We start from the raw sequence: 18,903 nt of genomic DNA on the forward strand, positions 1-18,903 counted from the left end.
GGACGCTGGCTGAGTGGAGATGTTCAGAAAGAGACCTCCTCCAGGTCAGTACCTGACACTCAACATGCTAATTACTTGTGCATTAAGGTAAAGTAGTTATTCCTCAGTGACGGCGACAGCTGTGGCCGGATGCATTAGGTTTTCAGGTTGCAGTCAGTCCCATTAATGTGAAAGCGAAATGTCAGGGGTCCTGACAGTATTTCAACCTGTAAACACCAGGGACATACATAAATGCAGAGGTGGAAGAAGTACTCAGATCTTGTACTTGAGTAAAAGTAGAAGTACCAGAGTGTAGGAATACTCTGTTACATGTAAAAGTCCTGCATTCAAAATGTTACTCAAATAAAAATACAAAAGTATTAGCAACAAAATATACTTAAATTACCAAAAGGAGAAGTACTTATTATGCAAATTGATCCATTACAGGATGATACATAAAATATTTCCCTATAACTATTGATGCATTAAAGTGTTTATCAGAGCTGGTAAGGGTGCAGCTAGTTTTATTGACTTTGTATTCTGCAGTTTGGATTGAGAATGTTACTAAAGTCTTATTTAAGTGTTGATTATATTTCACATCATTAATCGAAATCTGCAAAGTAACTAAAGGTTGAAATAAATGTAACGGAGTAAAAGTACAAAGTAGCATACAATTGAAATATTAGTATCTCCAAATTGTACGTAAGTACAGTATTTGACTACATGTACTTACTGTAGTACTTAAACTTGAAGAACAAGTGAAAAAGTAACATCAGATCTCAGTAAGGACAATGGACATACTGTACAGCACAATCATAGTTTCAAATGTATTGTTGTAATATTCAGATTCCAATTGGATACAAGATCCATATTATTTCTAAGTGCAAAGGGGACCACATGTGAGTTGGGTGAAGATGTGAAAGTTGATTGTAAAGATAGGCTTTTTACATCATGCCGTATTCATCATTTGCATATTCAAGCTTGTTGTTGCAGTATGCAATGGCATTATTTTTGTTGGATTTGTTTTCCACCTCTGTGGATGCAACTCTGTAGAAGAATCCTTTTCATGATAATAAATCCACTCACATACATCTTCTCTGTTATATCCAAACAAACACAATCAGTTCCATTGAACTATGAGGAATTAATTAAGATTTTAATATACACACTTACAGCTCCAACTCTTAAAGCCTAGAGTTACAATACTTTATATTGTTACTTTTATTGGTTTTGTCCTGATATTAAGTGTGGTTAAATGTAGCTCCATATAGGTCTATTATGACACAATCTATATCAGTGAATGCATATGAGAAGATCTCGTGGAAGTGTGTGTTTGGCAATCTTAAATATATCCGCACGACTCTCGCCAAACAGCACGTGCACCGGCACCTAACATGCCCCGCCCATTGCAGTACACCTTCTCCTTTAAAACGTGCAGGAAACTGCGCTGCTGAACCAGCCACTTTGGCTCTAAACGCCACAGCCTTGTCCTAATCAGCTCATGCTTTCTGGATCCAAAATGGCGTGCAGTTTCCTCATCTGGCGACTTCCTCAGCTGTGAGGTCCCTGCAGAGGCGGCTGCCATGGCAACGTCGGTGAAACCAAGTGGTTACGTAATGCTTTTAGTGTTTATGTTGTGGAGGAGACGTACGTAAAGCTGACGGTGCAGACTTTGCACATGGGTCGGTCTCTTGATTGATGAGGCAGCTGTGGTGCAACATTGATTACGCATTTTCGATTTGTGCGTCATAGAGACAAAAACTCAAAGGCTAAAATCAAGTGAAACCTTTATGTTTAATATAATCGCATCTGTTAAGAGATTGTCCTTATTGTTGACCATGACCTCAGTGTTTCTGCGGCAGGAGGGAGAGAGACATAGCAACTGATGGACCCAGTGTGCGTGCCTGCGTGCGTTTTTTGTGTCTGGGGGGCGAGAGAGGGAGAAACAGAGAGACAGGGATGGGACAGTGCGGCGCGCGGTTAATCCAACTTGACTGAAGTTGGGACCGGAGTTTCATCCCCGCGTCCTTGCGGAGATGCGGCGGTCATTGAAACAGTGCAGATATAACAGCAATTCTGATGGTGACTGCTAGAAAAGTTAAGATGACAGTACCGAAAGACATCCCGGAAAAATGGTTTCCACTCGTTCTTCCTCTGAAAAGAAACAAACAGAAAGGACTTCATGGAGCCACGTCGAAAAAGAAGAGGACAGGTACAGTTTGTGTGAGAATTAAGGATGCGGGGTAATTGAGCTTGTCAAAAAGTCTTCACTGTCGTCGTCGTCATCAGCAGCTGGAGTTTGTTGCACATCTCAAAATAAACGTCCTTTTTCATTCTCATCCCAACTGTGTCCAAGTGTCACTCCTGCTTTTTCATTTTTGCTCACTCCATTTTATAAATAACTATGCGTTTGTGTGCGTACACTGTGGGCTACACCTCATCATATTACATGTCTGCATCATTCTTAATATGCTATTCCACTTTGCTTTGCTGTTCATGCAATCACATAGCTTTTCTATTCTGCTAATTAGACATGAATAGCTAAACAGTATAGTAAACAATAGGGAAATAACAATAATGGACATCTTTCATACTTGAATTCAGTTTTTAATCCTTTGTCCCAATATAAGGAGAGTCTGTTTAATGTGTCATTGCTCAATTTGAGCTGTTTGCCTGATGTTTGCTGCTGATTATGAATATGTGCATATGTAAACAAAAGTGAGTGCATCGAAATCTGCATTTTGAATAAATAAGTAGGATGATGTCCTTGTTGTCTCAGCTGCCTGAGACACTGATCAATCTTCCAGGCGCCAGCCTCCTCTGTCACTGCACTGCCTCGTCTGTCCGTACTCCTTAGCTTAACTATCACAAATCACAGTGGATGTACACCTTCATTTGACCTCCAGCCCAACAGTCACTGTTTCCCTCTGCATTGTTTCCAACAAATTAGATTACTGTGTTTGTGTGTGTGTGTGTGTGTGTGTGTGCGTGCGTGCGTGCGTGCGCGCGCGAGTGAGAATGACTGCAGACAATTCTACCATCCCATCTTGTTCTAATTAAATCAGCCACAGTGAGTGACGATCACTTCTGCACATAGTCTTATCCTGACTTGTAGTGATGTCAATGACAATAGCATTTCCTTTAGCTCGGGCTGACTCTGCTTGCTCTTTGGTCATTATTGTTATGACTTCAGTCTGCGTTCAAGGTGCAGTGAGTTGTTGTTGCTGCAGACACGAGGAGATTCTTAACTGTGGCATGTGTCCTCACATGTCCGGCCAGGGAGGGAAGAGCGTTAAAGAGACAGGGATGATATAAAATAGAATTAGGAGTTAGTCATTCTGTCTAAAATATTGTGATATTAAGTCTTTAGGTTGTAATCAATATTTATGTTAGTTGGTTATTGAAACCTTACGCTCTCATCTGAGTAAACCTGCAAACTGAAAGTTTCTCAGTAATGGAGCTTTATAGATTCATACAGACTTGCTGTGTAGCATCTCTTCTGCGTCAGGGTTTCATATGCCCTTGGAGCTGCCAGAGACATTAAACACTTAATGGACAGTTTGCTAAAGATGCTCGTGCACTCAGTTAGAGGTGGTTAGCTTGCCCAGCTGGGACAGACACCGCCTGGTCTTGACATCAGCCTCAGTGTCTGTGTGCTTACCTAGCATCTGGCCTCTTCATGGAGGGTTAATGCAGCTTTTGCACTGCCTGTCAGGCAGAATCTCTCTGGTAAACACTTCCCACTGAAAGCAACGTTACGACCTTCAGGTAGATGGGAGAGCTGCCAGAGGGAAAAGAGCAGAAAAAAGATATGGTGGTGGATGTGCAGCTACATAATCAGACAAATGTGATAGTGGGATACCAAACAGAGTTTAAAAGATAGGGCATATCAAATACAATTAGCTAAGAGTTGAATATTTATACGGTGCAATTCTATTTACACTCACAGTCATAGCAACTGTTGAATTCACTGTGTCCAAACACAAACACTATAGAGTGTAGTGCACTCATTCTGTTGCTCTTGGTCTAAGTGATTAGCACCTGATAGCAACTTTAAATGTAAATAAAAGGGACACATGGCAAAAGATTTGATTTTTTAACAATACTAAGTTCACTGTGACAAAAAAAAGCATCTATAGTCAAATGGAGATGATGTTCTGCACCAAATCTGTTTCATAACCTGAAACCGATACTGCATCTCTTTGAGTGGCCTGTGTTTGTTTGTTAGAAGAGACCCAGATAAGAGAGTGCTGCAGAAACACAGGAAACCACAGGGTCTTTGTTTATGTGTGCATGAGATTTTTGCCTATGGGGTTTTATGATGTCCCTTCCTGTAGCACCTCATTGCATCTCAGTCATCAGTCAAAAGAGTGTTTTGGAGCTTCAGTAAGTCTGTGCAGAACATATGCTCCTGGCCTGAATTTTAAATTGAGATGTGTGTGTGTGTGGGCGTGCATGTGAACTGCGTACAGCCCTGTGCAAAACAGGCCAGTCGTTTCATTTAAAAAGCAGTCTCATCAATATTAGAGGAGACGGGCCTGGTGGAGGAGGAGGGAAACTCACATCTACCTTGCTTCAGCATAAAGACAAACCTGAAAACAGCAAGAGGATAAGAGAGCAGGGTCAAAAGTTGAGGATAATACATCTCATTGTTGTATTTTATTCTTTATAGATTTAAGTCATGGTGCATGTAATGCTTTATGTGAATACCTGTAATAGATCCTGGTACTACTGTTGACTCCTACAGATGTATACATCTGTGATTACATTTTCCTTATCCTATCCCAGATTGCACATTTACTCATTAAGAGAAAGAGGCAGCAGATAATTAGAGATCAGATATAATTGGACAGAATGACTGTCTTACCCAATACTCAAACAACCTTCAGCAGACTACTCCAGCTTCATTGATTTATAAATAAACACACACACAGTGGACTGTCTCTTTCTCTGTTCTCCAGTTCTCTGGAGGATTTGACTTATATTGACATTTTAAAAATATATTACTGGTCCTTTTATGCGCTTCAACCTATGACTTTGAAGCACAGAGATGCAGTGGTTTGGGTGCTTTTCTGTAAAACTTAGTGGTGATATCATCGTTCATGCCTCATTTTTGTGTCTTGTGTTTCTCCAGAGGAGGAGAGAAGGGTCAGAGCCAATGAAAGAGAGTATAACGAGAAGTTTCAGTACGCGGTAAGACAGCTTAATCCTGTCCATGTTCCAAAATGTGGTCGAAAGATGAGACCATTTTGATGTAATTAAACTGAAATAATGTTATTTTCCCCCTCTTCCTCATCCAGAGTAACTGCATTATGACATCCAAGTACAACATCGTCACCTTTCTGCCCGTCAACTTGTTTGAGCAGTTCCAGGAAGTAGCCAACACCTACTTCCTTTTCCTGCTCATACTGCAGGTGAGGAATTGAGCTTTCCTAGGGATATAAAACTGGGATTTCAGTATGGCACACACAGGAAAAAGAGAAATGCAGGCTGATTTGTTGGCATAGTGAAAAATACATGTCTAATGGCGGAGACAACATTGTAATCAAGTTCATTTGAAGTAGGTAGTGAAGTAGCTGAAGTAGTTTTTTAAAAGAAGAATCACCCAATCAAATCTGTTTGTGTCATGTGAAATCACTGCTGTATCCCTGCTCACTTGGTACAGTTGGATGCACTCATGTTCTTAAGCAGCTGAGCCTTCTGCTGTGTTGTTATGGTCTGATTTAGCGTTCTCTGAATCACACTCTGCCTCTGTGTCAGTTTTTAAACTAATCTGCAAATCAACCTCCTGTCTGTCTCTGTCTAGTTAATACCTCAGATCTCCTCCCTCTCCTGGTTCACCACCATTGTGCCTTTAGCTCTGGTGCTGAGCATCACTGCAGTGAAGGATGCCACAGACGACTATGTGAGCTCACTTTTTTACGCATCAAATACTCATGCAGTTTTGCTCATGACAGGATAACATTACAGTGGAATAAAGTAGCGTGACTCAGCTCCTGAAAAGCTCACATTGAATTTTGTCTCACAAAGTTTCGTCACAAGAGCGACAACCAAGTGAACAACCGTCAGTCTCAGGTCCTCATCCGTGGCTTGTGAGTCTCCTGTCCTGTCATTTGCACCTGAGCACTCACAAGAACTTTGATTAAGTCTGCTTCAAGGTTTCCTACTTTGCAACAATTTCCTAACATCTCTGTCTCGCACTTTAATGTTTCTCTCTGTTTTGCTTTTCCAGACTTCAACATGAAAAGTGGATGAATGTTAGAGTGGGTGATATCATTAAACTGGAAAACAACCAGTTTGTGGCAGTAAGTGTGTGATTTATATTTCCACAGACAAAACACTTAGGGATCACCTTTTGCAGGGCCCGTTTTTACTCTCTAATTCAACTACTTACTGACCTAGTTCAGGGATCACCCTCAAACCGTCTCTGCATGTGGTCAGGATGCCTGTTTTCATGCTGTATTGTAAACCAAGTGCTACAATGCCTAATGGATTTCCCTACTGTGTGCCTTGTTAGGGGACTCTCCACTACATATGTTTATTAATTACTCACTTGTTTTCAGGCAATACTAATTATGTTTTGTGTTGTAAGTGCAGTGCAGTGGATACTCAGGTTTTGTATCTATTTTCAGGCTGACCTGCTCCTGTTGTCCAGCAGCGAGCCTCACGGACTCTGTTACATCGAGACAGCCGAGCTAGACGGGTCAGAAATACACCCACACATTAACATCCCCTCACATCAACTCATAAGCAGTAGAACGAAAGAGAGAAAGGAAACATAGATAAAACCTCTTATTTAAATTGATTTTAAATTAAAAGAATGTTATGTCAGTAGATAGTGCTGAAGGAACATCCTTATTAGTCCCTCAAGGGGAAACTCAATTCAAAGAAGCAGCATGACCCTATATCTAAATAACTGTGTGCTGTATTATCTTCCAGAGAGTCCAATATGAAAGTTCGTCAGTCTGTCTCAGTGACATCTGAACTTGGAGATCCGAACAACTTGGCTTCATTTGACGGTGAGTTTTGAGAAAACGCATCCTCTTCTTTTGATTTCTGGTTTGTTTCATTTGATATTTTAGTAATATTTAGGTCAACCGGTTTCAGTGTCTGGCCCGAATGTTATTCACCTTCTCAACCTCACACAAAACACACACTTCCTTTTCTACCATGCCAGCATTGAACGACAGCCCATCACCCTCCCACTAGTGCCCACACAACGAAATACTTTTGTGTCAGCAGCACAGTGCGCCCACACACACAATCCTCACCTGCTGCGGAAAATACGTTACTGCAGCAAATCAACCCACACTCTTCCTCATATCAACTTTCAAAAGATGTGCATTTCGGCCTTAGACTGTGTATGACAAAGGAGTGATGTAATGAGGATGATAAATTCAGCATTATGTCATACAGCAAAAAAAATAAACCTTATAAAGTAATTGGATTTTGGGGATATCCATGACAAAGCATCTGATTAAGATTTATCTATGTTTAAAGGTGAGGTGGTGTGTGAGCCCCCCAACAACAAGCTGGATCGTTTCTGTGGGACTCTGAACTGGAGAGGCAAGAAATACACCCTGTCCAACCAGAACATGCTGCTACGAGGATGTGTCCTCCGCAACACAGAGGCTTGCTACGGACTCGTCATCTTTGCAGGTCTGTGTATATTTGCATTTGAATAAAGTATGTATATGATGTGTATAGCAGCTCTTAATTTCCCTGTTTTTCTCTCAGGCCCAGATACCAAGCTAATGCAGAACAGCGGTCGCACCAAGTTTAAACGTACAAGCATCGATCGCCTGATGAACACTCTGGTCCTCTGGGTAAGACACCCCAAACCTCTCACTTTCCTCACTGATACTGTCACTATTTCAGGACATGAGCTCAGTAGCTTTACCTAGATTCATATGTCTTCTCTAAGCCATCCTAATGTGGGTTAAATTGTCTAGAGATCCAAATGTAACACATCTGATTTGTACCCCGTCTGTATATTTTCTCCATATGTGTGTTTCTGTCAGATCTTTGGCTTCCTAGTGTGTATGGGAGTGATCCTGGCTGTGGGAAACGCAGTGTGGGAGAGGGAGGTGGGCTTCCTGTTTCAGAGCTATCTACCCTGGGACCCTCCTGTGGACAATTTCTTGTTCTCCGCCTTCCTCTCCTTCTGGTCCTACGTCATTATTCTCAACACCGTGGTGCCTATCTCTCTGTATGTCAGGTGAGGAGAAGTCCAAGAAATACAGTTTGTAATAAAAAAAAGAGTAAAAGTGTGATTAGAAGAGTTCTGAAAGACACATATGAGTCAAGACATGTAAAACATTCCTGCTTATAAGACACTAACATTTGTTGACACAGATTTCCTCTCAGGTAAGGGAGCTGACACTGTGTCCTCTGCTCACCAATTTTCAACAGCTTCTGTTGTCCATGCACCCGTGACCTCGAACACTTTTTTCACAGTTTTTATATTCACTACTCTCGGGCAAGCACATGGGTGTGTGACTTACATAAACTACTAACTGATTTACTTTCCCTATCTTTGTTGTCTAGGTGTAAGTGTTAGAGAACTCCATGTGGCCCTATGTTACATGACTAATACTCTCTTGTTAATGTAACAGTGTCTCTTTCTCACCTGTCTCTGTGTATCAGTGTGGAGGTGATCAGGCTGGGTCACAGCTACTTCATTAATTGGGACCAGCAGATGTTCTGCTCACAGTGTAACACACCGGCCGAGGCCAGGACGACCACTCTGAACGAGGAGCTAGGCCAGGTACAGAAACACAGTTTCATGCATTTTCATTTATCGTCTGTTATGTATATCCATACGTTGGCCCTTGTTTTTTTTGCTTAGTTTTCATCTTAAATTCTATTGAATATACATTTCTATACATTTTTCAAAGAATGAAAGCTGTCTAAATTCAGAGAGGAGGAGGACACAGATATTGATTTGAATAATGTATTGCTCTCTAGGGCTTTGGAGTACAGTATTAACTATATATACAACTATTTATTGCACGTCGACAAAACCCATTACTTTGTCTTTGTCAATTTAGATCATGTGTTAACATTTAATTGACTTTCATTAGGTTGAATACATCTTCAGCGACAAAACAGGAACACTCACTCAGAACATCATGAGCTTCAATAAGTGCTCCATCAACGGACAGACTTACGGTAAGTAAACACTCACGCACCACACTTGCGGCAGATACACTTAATAGCCACTTTATTAGATACACCTGTACACTGTATAATATGTTTTGTTCAGGTCACATGTAAAGCAGGTGTTGATCTGGTCTATTTTGTATTTTGAATAATGTGTGTGTGTGTTACTAACAGGTGAAGGGACAGACCCATTGGGACCTCAGCCAAAAGTAAGTATGCTTTTTCACACACACACACACACACACACACACACACACACACACACACACACACACACACACACACACACACACACACACACACACACACACACACACACACACACACACACACACACACACACATATGCACTTTCTAGTTCATGATGATTATCAGAGTCCCTGACTCACCGTTTATCTTCAGAGACTGGACTTCACTCCCTTCAACCCGCTGGCGGACCCGGATTTCTGTTTCTATGACGACACCCTGCTGGAGGCTGTGAAAGTTGGCGACGCACACACTCACAAGTTTTTCCGCCTGCTCTCCCTCTGTCACACCGTCATGAGCGAGGAGAAGAGAGAGGGTGAGCAAGGGAAGGGGAGAGGGGAATCTGGGAGGTCAAATAGAAACCAACCGTGTCCCCCTCACACCCTCTGTCCATTTGTACGTTATTTATAGCCCAATATTTATCATCTTTTTCTCTGTATACCCAGGAGAGTTGCTCTATAAGGCTCAGTCTCCAGATGAGGGCGCTCTAGTGATGGCAGCTCGAAACTTTGGCTTTGTGTTTCGCTCCCGAACACCTGGGACTATAACTACCACGGAAATGGGACGATCTGTGACCTACACTCTGCTCGCCATACTGGACTTCAACAACATACGCAAGAGGATGTCTGTTATAGGTGTGTGTCTTTTTCAGTTTGCAAATTACAATTGAGAAAAAGTAACAAGGAAATATGTTGTATTTTATTTAATCTAAAGTAATAAATAAATAATTATCTGAATGAAATTAGATTTTAAAAATACTAACTCTGTATGTATCGCCTCTAAAACAGTTAACTATTATTCATAGTTTTCCCTATTTGGCATTTCATCTGTCATAAAGCCACCTTACTCTCTTCAGTTTGCAGTGATCAGCATCTTGTTGCAGCAGATATAAAATTGTTGCATTTAAATTACGATCCACACTCGTACAAACTGACGTTAGATAGGCTATTAGTCATGTTTACATTTTATCCCTCAGTGAGATTTCACTGAGTGTTCCTGTGATTAGTATTCCTGTAAGGTGCTGGAAAACTGCCCAGAAATAACTGGTCATAAATCACCTTGCTTGCACACAAATGGGGTCAAGCAAAAGAGCAGCAGGACATCAAGGCACATTCATGTTCATACATCTTTTTCACAGACTGTGTTCTGTTTATCTCCCACTATCCTCTGGAACGACATGTGTTAATGCTCAGAAAGAGTAGTCTGATTATTTGAAGGTAATGTTGGAGGTGGATGGAGAAGTATTCTGTCTTCCGTACTTTTTTTATTTTCAGTGCGTAACCCAGAGGGCCGGATATGTCTGTACTGTAAAGGAGCTGACACTGTGCTGCTGGAGAGACTCCACCCCTGCAACCAGGAACTGATGAACATCACCTCGGACCACCTCAATGTGAGTAAATAACATATCACATTAACTCCTGGGTAGATGGAGCTGTACTGCCACCTAGTGCCTCCAAACTTGGAAACAGCTATGGATGTCTAAGCCTTAACTCAGCATCTACTTTTCCTGATAAGAAAATGTATCACCTTGCAATGTGGGAGACCATCAGCCTAAAGGTTTACATTGTTTCTCCTCGTGTCAGGATGTGCATATTTTTAGTGACACGTCTGTGTAAATGTGTTTTGATATAGGAGTATGCAGCAGATGGTTTGCGGACGTTGGCGCTGGCCTACAGAGACCTGTCAGAGGACGAGTGGGAGGCGTGGTCAGAGAGACACCGGAGCGCTGTGCCAGCTGCAGAGAGGACCGACTGGCAGCCGCTTATGAGCAGATAGAGCAAGACATGATGGTTAGTGTAGCTGAGAGTGTCCATGTGTGTGTGTGTGTGTGTGTGTGTGTGTGTGTGTGTGTGTGTGTGTGTGTGTGTGTGTGTGTGTCTGTCTGTCTGTCTGTCTGTCTATCTGTCTGTCTGTCTGTCTGTCTGTCTGTCTGTCTGTCTGTCTGTCTGTGAAGAACATTAAGCCATTTGTTCCACCTTCCTTCTGCAAGCTAAAATTAACATGGTACATTAAAAAAGGGAACTTCCGTTGGTTTTATCGTTCAGACATATTTGGTTAGAGGAAATCTTTAACTGTGGATAGAAAAAACACAGATCCTCTCTGCAAGATGCTGTTTTATTGATGTTTGGTTCAGTTTCATACTTTCCTGCTTGTTCTATAATTGAAATGTATGTCTGTGTGTCTGTTTGTCTAGCTCCTCGGTGCCACAGCTATAGAGGACAAGCTGCAGGAAGGCGTCCCAGAGACGATCGCTGTCCTCTCACTGGCTAACATTAAGATCTGGGTTCTCACTGGAGACAAGCAGGGTGAGATTTACAGTTACACACATTTTCAGATCTGATTTTACACTGAGCGATATTAAGACTGCTTTCCTTTGACATTTGAGTTAATGTTCTGCCAGACCTCCAGTTGATTACAACTGATAGTCACAGACCACAAGCCAATCATCAACGAGGCCCTGAAGATGTGCCGCAATTATGTAATTGATTTGAGGCGGCACATGCAAGAGCTTATAGAGTCAAAAAAGCATGCAGACAGTGAAATTAATTACTTTCCTCACATATGAATGATGATATAAAAGTGTTCAACTCAACTTTTGAGCCACCTGAGCATGCAATTGGGCTCCTGTTTTCTCTTCATGGATAGATGGAATTAGTGCTACATAAACCTGGGCCAAATTTCCCAACAAAGACATATAAGGAATTAATCTATATGTTGAACAGATGAAAAATATTATTTTTGCATGTTCCTCTCAGCTTGAATACCAACATTGACTGAAGGAAATTTCAATGGAAGAGGAGGAAAAAGATGAATGTTTACCATAAATCTTTAACCAAATGCTTTACTCTCCCTTTCTCTCACATAGAGACGGCTGTCAATATAGGCTACTCCTGCAAGATGCTGACAGATGACATGACCGAGGTGTTCATCATCAGTGGACACACCGTTCAGAGTGTACGACAGGAGCTCAGGTCAGTCTGTCTTTTTATCCGCACTGTAGGATACACACTAAACTCAAGTTACAACATGCATTTGTATTCATGTTTTATGTGAGCGTGTGTGGAAGCACAGTGTTTCAACTATTGTTGAGAGTTACTGAGTGATATCCAGCTCTTTACCCTAGCTATAAAGCAGACACTAATGTTAAATCAAGAAAATAATGTATCTAAAGGAACAGCCAAGCAAAGGAACTAAATCGGCCTTTTGACGTCAGTTCAGTAACTTCAAAGTATTAAGTCGTTTATAGTTTTTTCTAACAATAACTAAAACATTGACATCATATTTTGCCTTGTAAATGACATTGCAATTGCTTAGGGCAGTGCTACAATATTCAAAATCCAACCTCATTTAATATTTAACTCATGAACTCAGTGACTGATAAAAATGTTATTGTCTGTCTTCCTCGCCAGGAGGGCGAGGGATAAGATGATCGAGCTGTCCCGTACCAGAGATGGAAAAGAGGAGGGGATGGAGGGATGTTTCATGGGTAATGGTTTCAGAGAAGGACAAGGAGATCGTCTGGGAGGAGAGAAACAGCTGCAGTGCCCTCCTCCTCCACCTCCTCCTCCTCCTCCTCCTCCACCTCCTCCTCCCTCTAACCTCATGGACAACATCTCTGGAGAATTTGCCCTCGTAATCAACGGCCACAGTCTGGTATAAAAAACAACCACCGCCACATCCACATGCACAAAAAAAGCAGGGGCCATTAAGGTTATACTGTCAGCTGTGAGGAAATAATAATTTAACTGAAGTGTGTTTTTTGATCAACAACAAATATTTTCCGTACAACTCTGAACCGTCAACATCTAACTTTAAACTTCTTTTATCTGCTGTTCTTTGAAAGGCTCATGCACTAGAAGCAGACATGGAGACGGAGTTTGTGTCGACGGCGTGTGCGTGCAAAGCAGTGATCTGCTGCAGAGTCACCCCGCTGCAAAAAGCTCAAGTGGTGGAGATGATCAAGAAACACAAGAAAGCCGTCACCCTGGCGATAGGAGATGGGGCTAACGATGTTAGCATGATCAAAAGTGAGTTGAGCCGATGTGAAGTAGAGGAGGAATTGTATGTCGATGATTATTGAAACGGAGAGGAAAGAGAGAAGTAGGGTTGAGCCACGTAGGTGCCTGTCTACCTTTTTGCAATGGAAATTCTCATCAGAAGGGTAGAAGAAGTTGTTTATCTACATCGTGTTACTAGTAGTCACGAAGGTTGTGTGGAAATGTGTCTTGCAGTAAATGTGATTTCCTCATTAAGATTTTAACCAATTTTTAGTGTCTTCAAAGTGTCAACCTAAACTCAACTGATTTGAAGGTTGGACACTCATTTTTGTCACTCTGAAGACAAACATTGTTAAAATGTACAGTCCTTTAGTTTTAATGTATGAGTGTAACTACCAAACATACCAGATGTCCGACTGAACTTTGGAAAAATGTGTATAGAATGATAAAAAAAGACATTTTGAAAATGTAGATTTGACGTAATCGCTAAAACAAACATGAAGTCTTGTGTTTTTATGTGTAACAAACACTTAAGATGTTTTTTTAACCTGAAAGCTGCTTAAGGGGAAACAGAGATGTTTGGTCAAGCCAATAACCCAAAGTTCCGTTTCTTTAAATACATTTGTAATAGTAAGTGTTTTGTAAGCGTTGCATCAGCCTGTGGGTTTGTCTGTGTATGTACGTAATGTGAACATGTTTTTTTCCCTGAAACATTTGATTTTTATCTGTGATTCTTTTAAATGAGGAACAATAATAGTTTATTCACTTCTAATATTCAAAGACAGTTCACTAAAACCCTACAATAAAGGCAAAAATGACATAAAAACTTACATTTTTAAAAAAACTTTTCTCCCTTCTTCTCTCTGTGCTCCTCTCTGCCCGCTCCTTCAGGTGCTCACATAGGGGTTGGTATCTCAGGTCAGGAGGGGATCCAGGCTGTGCTGGCCAGTGATTACTCCTTCTCCCAGTTCAGATTTCTGCAGCGCCTCCTGTTGGTGCACGGCCGCTGGTCCTACCTGCGCATGTGCCGTTTCCTCTGCTACTTCTTCTACAAGAACTTTGCCTTCACCATGGTGCATTTCTGGTTTGGCTTCTTCTGTGGCTTCTCGGCACAGGTCAGAGGATAGAGCTCACAAGATTACTCAAGGACATTGATCAGGGGTTAGAAAAGGTTAGAAAAGTATAATCACTGTGTTTGCATTTTTGTGTGCATCTCCTCTATCTTGTAGACGGTGTACGATCAGTATTTCATCACTCTCTACAACATTGTCTACACCTCCCTCCCTGTGCTGGCCATGGGGATATTTGACCAGGTCGGTTCAAGCATAATTATTGTGCATGCTTTGTTCTTACTTTAAATAGAAGAAGAAAACAAATAAATAACTATTGGAAACTAGGTTGCAAAAAAAAGGATAATCATGACAAAAAAGTTTGTTCCAGTTTGGTTCTGTAGTTATGAACTCAAAATAGCAGATTAGACTTATTTCAGTAATTGCCTCTCCTCACTTCCTCTTCTATTGTAGGACGTTCCTGACCAAAGGAGTCTGGAGTATCCTAAACTGTACGAACCCGGGCAGCTTAACCTCCTCTTCAACAAGAGAGAGTTCTTCATCTGTATCGCCCAGGGCATCTACACATCAGTGGTGCTGTTCTTTGTCCCCTGTGCTGTCCTGTCCGACGCCACTCAAAGCACAGGTGTGCCCCTCGCTGACTACCAGACCTTTGCGGTCACCACAGCAACAGCCCTGGTCATTGTGGTCAGCGTTCAGGTGAGAAGGTGTTATATTTCTTCAAAGCTAGCAAACTGAACGATCTGTTCCCTGCTGGAGCATAAACCGGCCTGTTTCTCTGTTTATGTAGATCGCTCTCGACACAGGGTTCTGGACTGTTATCAACCACGTGTTTGTGTGGGGTTCGCTGGGCTGCTACTTCGCCATCATGCTCGCTCTACACAGCCAGACCCTCTTCAGGATCTTTCCCAATCAGTTCCACTTTGTAGGTTGGTGTCCTGTTGTCTTTAATTCTCTGTTATACACAAAATGGCCTGACCAATGCAGATTTTTTTCAATCAATATAGGCATTTCAACTACTAGTTGTAGTAGTAGTTTTATCATAATGTCACAAATTGCGAGTACTGACCCAAACACAGACAAGAGTTCAGTAAACTAAAGCAACCCACTTCAAAACTGGAAAAAAGAACTCAAATTATTCATACTAAAACAAAGACCTGTGACAAACTATCACAATGAGAAGGGATAACAAGGATCTGTTGACAGAATTACTAATGAGGGAGATGTGAAAACAATCAGGGCTAATCTGATAATTACTCAGGCGTGAAAATGAGACATGACACCTGAGGAGAGTTAGTTAAATAACACAGGAAACAAATAACAGACCAAAGAGCCAAGGAGCATGACAAGCTAGTACCAATGAGAATATTGTAAAATAAAATGCTGTTAAACATTGATGCACCTTTTTGTATAAATAAAGGATATCTAAGTAATGTTTACTCTAGTACTGAAACAATTACACACCACCAGTGAGTGTGTAAAGATGTCTAATATCTGTGTGCTTGCAGTGTTTGGGAAATGTTGTAAAATCCTGAAACACATTTGCTCATGTTTGTTTATGTGTGTTTGTGATTGCAGGTAGTGCCCAGAGCACGTTGTTGCAACCAGTCGTGTGGTTAACAATTGCACTGGCGACAGTAATATGCATAGTTCCAGTATTGGCATTCCGCTTCCTTAAGGTGGACCTCAAACCTCAGCTGTCAGACACGGTGAGAAAATACACACAAAAACAAAGTTTCTAACACTGATGTTACACGCATTTTGTTCATTGCAACATGTGTCAGTGTTGCTTCTTCCCTACAGGTCAGTTTGAAACAAGCCAATGATTAACTTATCACGTACAAACAGTTCATCTAAGTGTGTGTGTAACGATGAGTTCATGCTTACCGTCCTTAAATGCTCTGTAAATATTGACTGATTAATGTACCCCAGTTACTCCAGTTACTTAGATCATACGAGTATAAGCTCATTGTGCTTCAACCAGTGTTGCTGTCAACTTTTTTTATTTATTTTTTTGTCACTATAACAGGTGTCTGTCCTGGGTATACATTTAGGTTGTAAAGTAAAAATTGGTTTGAGTTTGGATTAGATTGAGGATCAGGTGGATAAGTGGCAAAGAAAGAAGAGAAGAATCAAGCAGCCTTAAAGTAACAATTTCCCATTTGCTAAGCTTGCTACAAAGGCTTAAAGTCAAACTGCCTACATAAATATATATAATCTCCTCTGCTCCATCTCCAGGTGCGCTACACTCAGCTGGTGCGGCAGAAGAAGAGAAAGCCGGCAGGTCGTAGTGTGGGAGGAGCCTGGCGTGGGGTAGGCAGCATGTCGGAGGGCCGCCTGGGCGCTCGAGGCAGCTCTAGGAGGTCGGGCTACGCCTTTGCCCACACAGAGGGATTTGGAGAGCTGATCACCTCAGGGAAGAACATGAGGCTCTCCTCTCTGGCTATGGCCACCTTCGCCTCTAGACACAGCTCCAGCTGGATCGACACGCTGCGCAGGAAGAAACATACTCACACTAACACTCCACCCAACGCCTCCGGGGAGAGCAGCCCAGCACCCAGTTGTGTCTCCGGGTCAATCCCGCCGCTCTCAAACTCCTCCTCTGTTCTGTGCGGCTCACAAGATGCACCCATAGAGGAGGAGACAGTTGTAGCCCCAGATACACAGACTGCCTCCACTTCAGCCACACAAAACCCACCAGCTTCAGCACCAGCTTCAGGAGTAGCTGCAGCTGATGGTTCAGCCCAGACCCTCAATGCTGGCATCCTCACCCCTGTAGCATTGAGGTCCCATGGGGGAGACTCACCAGGAGGCTGGACGATAAGTATGGGTGCCGTGCAGGTAAATTACTGTTATTTCATGTATCAATAACTAAAATTCAACAGTTACAACAAATCTTACACACAACTGTCCCTCTCTCCGACAGGAAGCTCTGTTGCGTTGGAAGGGACGAGCCTCTGCATCCAACAGCCCTGTGAAACTAACAGAATAAATGGAGGAATACTGTTTTCACTGCTATCCATCACATGTTTACACACACATACAGGATGTGTGTGTTTTCCTGGAGAGATACTGATAAAAAAGCTCCCCACTCAGTGTTCTCCTCTCCCAACTAAGGCTTCTACAATAAATCAATGAAATCCATATCATAGGAAGAAGTGGCACATTGTAGCAACATGGACATTATCCTACTATGAACTGTGATTTAGTGATGATATACATGTTCCAATGATAACTGTGTTCATGAATGACTACAAGATCAAGGTATTTAAAGAGTGTAACTTAAGGAAAGCAGCAGATGTGACAACAGATAACTTACTATTTATGATCTAAAAGATTGTTTTCACTTGTTATTTCAAGTTTAGCCTCACTCACAATCAAGTCACGCAGCATCTCTCTTAATCAGCAATGGGTAGAATGAAGGAGCAGAACAAAAAGACTTTCAATCAGCAAAGTGCAGGCAATATTTTCTGTAGAACGGTTTTTTGTGAAAAGCTTTACATTCGCTATAGTTCTCAGTGAGAACGGTACTTTACGTTACAGGACACTGCAAGATTTGTGTCTTTTTTTCTCCTATTTCTGTTTTTTATTACTTGATATACCCCTACTTCACATGTTTTCCTTTCTTTTTTGCATCATATTGATGTGTTTTATAATGGCCTAGTTGACCTTTAAGCAAGCCAAAGTGTTTTATTTGTCGGACAAAGGGCCAGATCATGTTAATGTACCTCTGATGTAAATGTATTTCACCAACTTAGAAAGTACAAACTACCACTTCCTTACTGTAATAATAATAATAACAATAATAATAATAATGAAAATAACTTTCAAGAAACCCAAGGACTGTAGGCAGTATCGGACATTTAAACGTAATTTGTCAAACATTATAATATTAAGTATAGTGCTGCAAAATGTTTATCTGTCCGCAAATAAAGGGAAGTTGTTTTGGGGATAATGATGCCTCAACAATGCAAACATTTTGGCCCTCTAAAATCTTTCTGTTTCTTGTATCCATGAAACAAGTACAACATCCCATCTGTGTTGCAAATGTTCCTGTCAATTACTGACCCCTGTCCATGACTGGGGTCAGATTATACTGTAAATTAGTAAAGTAACCAGATGAACAATGTGAACTTGTACCAGGAGCTGTACCTACACTACAGTCTTCAATAAATCAGCTCCTTAGTGAAAATACAACAGAATGCAAACGTGATCTGCAAAACGAAGGCCAGAAATGAATGTACTGTGCAGTATTTGGCCCCATTGTCAAAGTCAGCTGTTGAACGGTGGTCAATAAACATGTCAGCACTCTTTCAAATAAGAGAAACCAACTGTGTCCATGCAAATGTTTTTGGAAAGAAGAAATCAAAGTGCAAGACAGAAATGACTACCCTGTGACATGGAAACGAAATAACTTGCAACTTCAGATTTGTTTTTAAGCAACATAA

General features: G+C 41.5%; 1 protein-coding gene across 1 annotated transcript; it reads left to right on the forward strand.

Annotated features, from left to right (window-relative positions):
• Window positions 1-1,753: 1,753 nt before the first annotated feature.
• Window positions 1,754-18,782, forward strand: atp8b2 (ATPase phospholipid transporting 8B2). The gene is given in 30 exon segments (XM_063880198.1): window positions 1,754-2,191; window positions 5,114-5,172; window positions 5,280-5,393; window positions 5,786-5,884; window positions 6,010-6,071; window positions 6,212-6,284; window positions 6,612-6,682; window positions 6,919-6,998; window positions 7,480-7,638; window positions 7,717-7,805; window positions 8,001-8,197; window positions 8,626-8,746; window positions 9,063-9,150; window positions 9,316-9,350; window positions 9,544-9,703; window positions 9,834-10,022; window positions 10,662-10,777; window positions 11,020-11,107; window positions 11,110-11,177; window positions 11,582-11,693; window positions 12,254-12,359; window positions 12,798-13,041; window positions 13,232-13,415; window positions 14,277-14,500; window positions 14,615-14,698; window positions 14,909-15,154; window positions 15,246-15,384; window positions 16,034-16,164; window positions 16,694-17,296; window positions 17,382-18,782. Coding segments are annotated over 30 exon segments (4,140 nt in total). The 5' UTR covers window positions 1,754-2,058; the 3' UTR covers window positions 17,448-18,782.
• Window positions 18,783-18,903: the final 121 nt, after the last annotated feature.

Source organism: Eleginops maclovinus, chromosome 3 (genome assembly GCF_036324505.1).
Source record: "Eleginops maclovinus isolate JMC-PN-2008 ecotype Puerto Natales chromosome 3, JC_Emac_rtc_rv5, whole genome shotgun sequence".
NCBI lineage: Eukaryota > Metazoa > Chordata > Actinopteri > Perciformes > Eleginopidae > Eleginops > Eleginops maclovinus.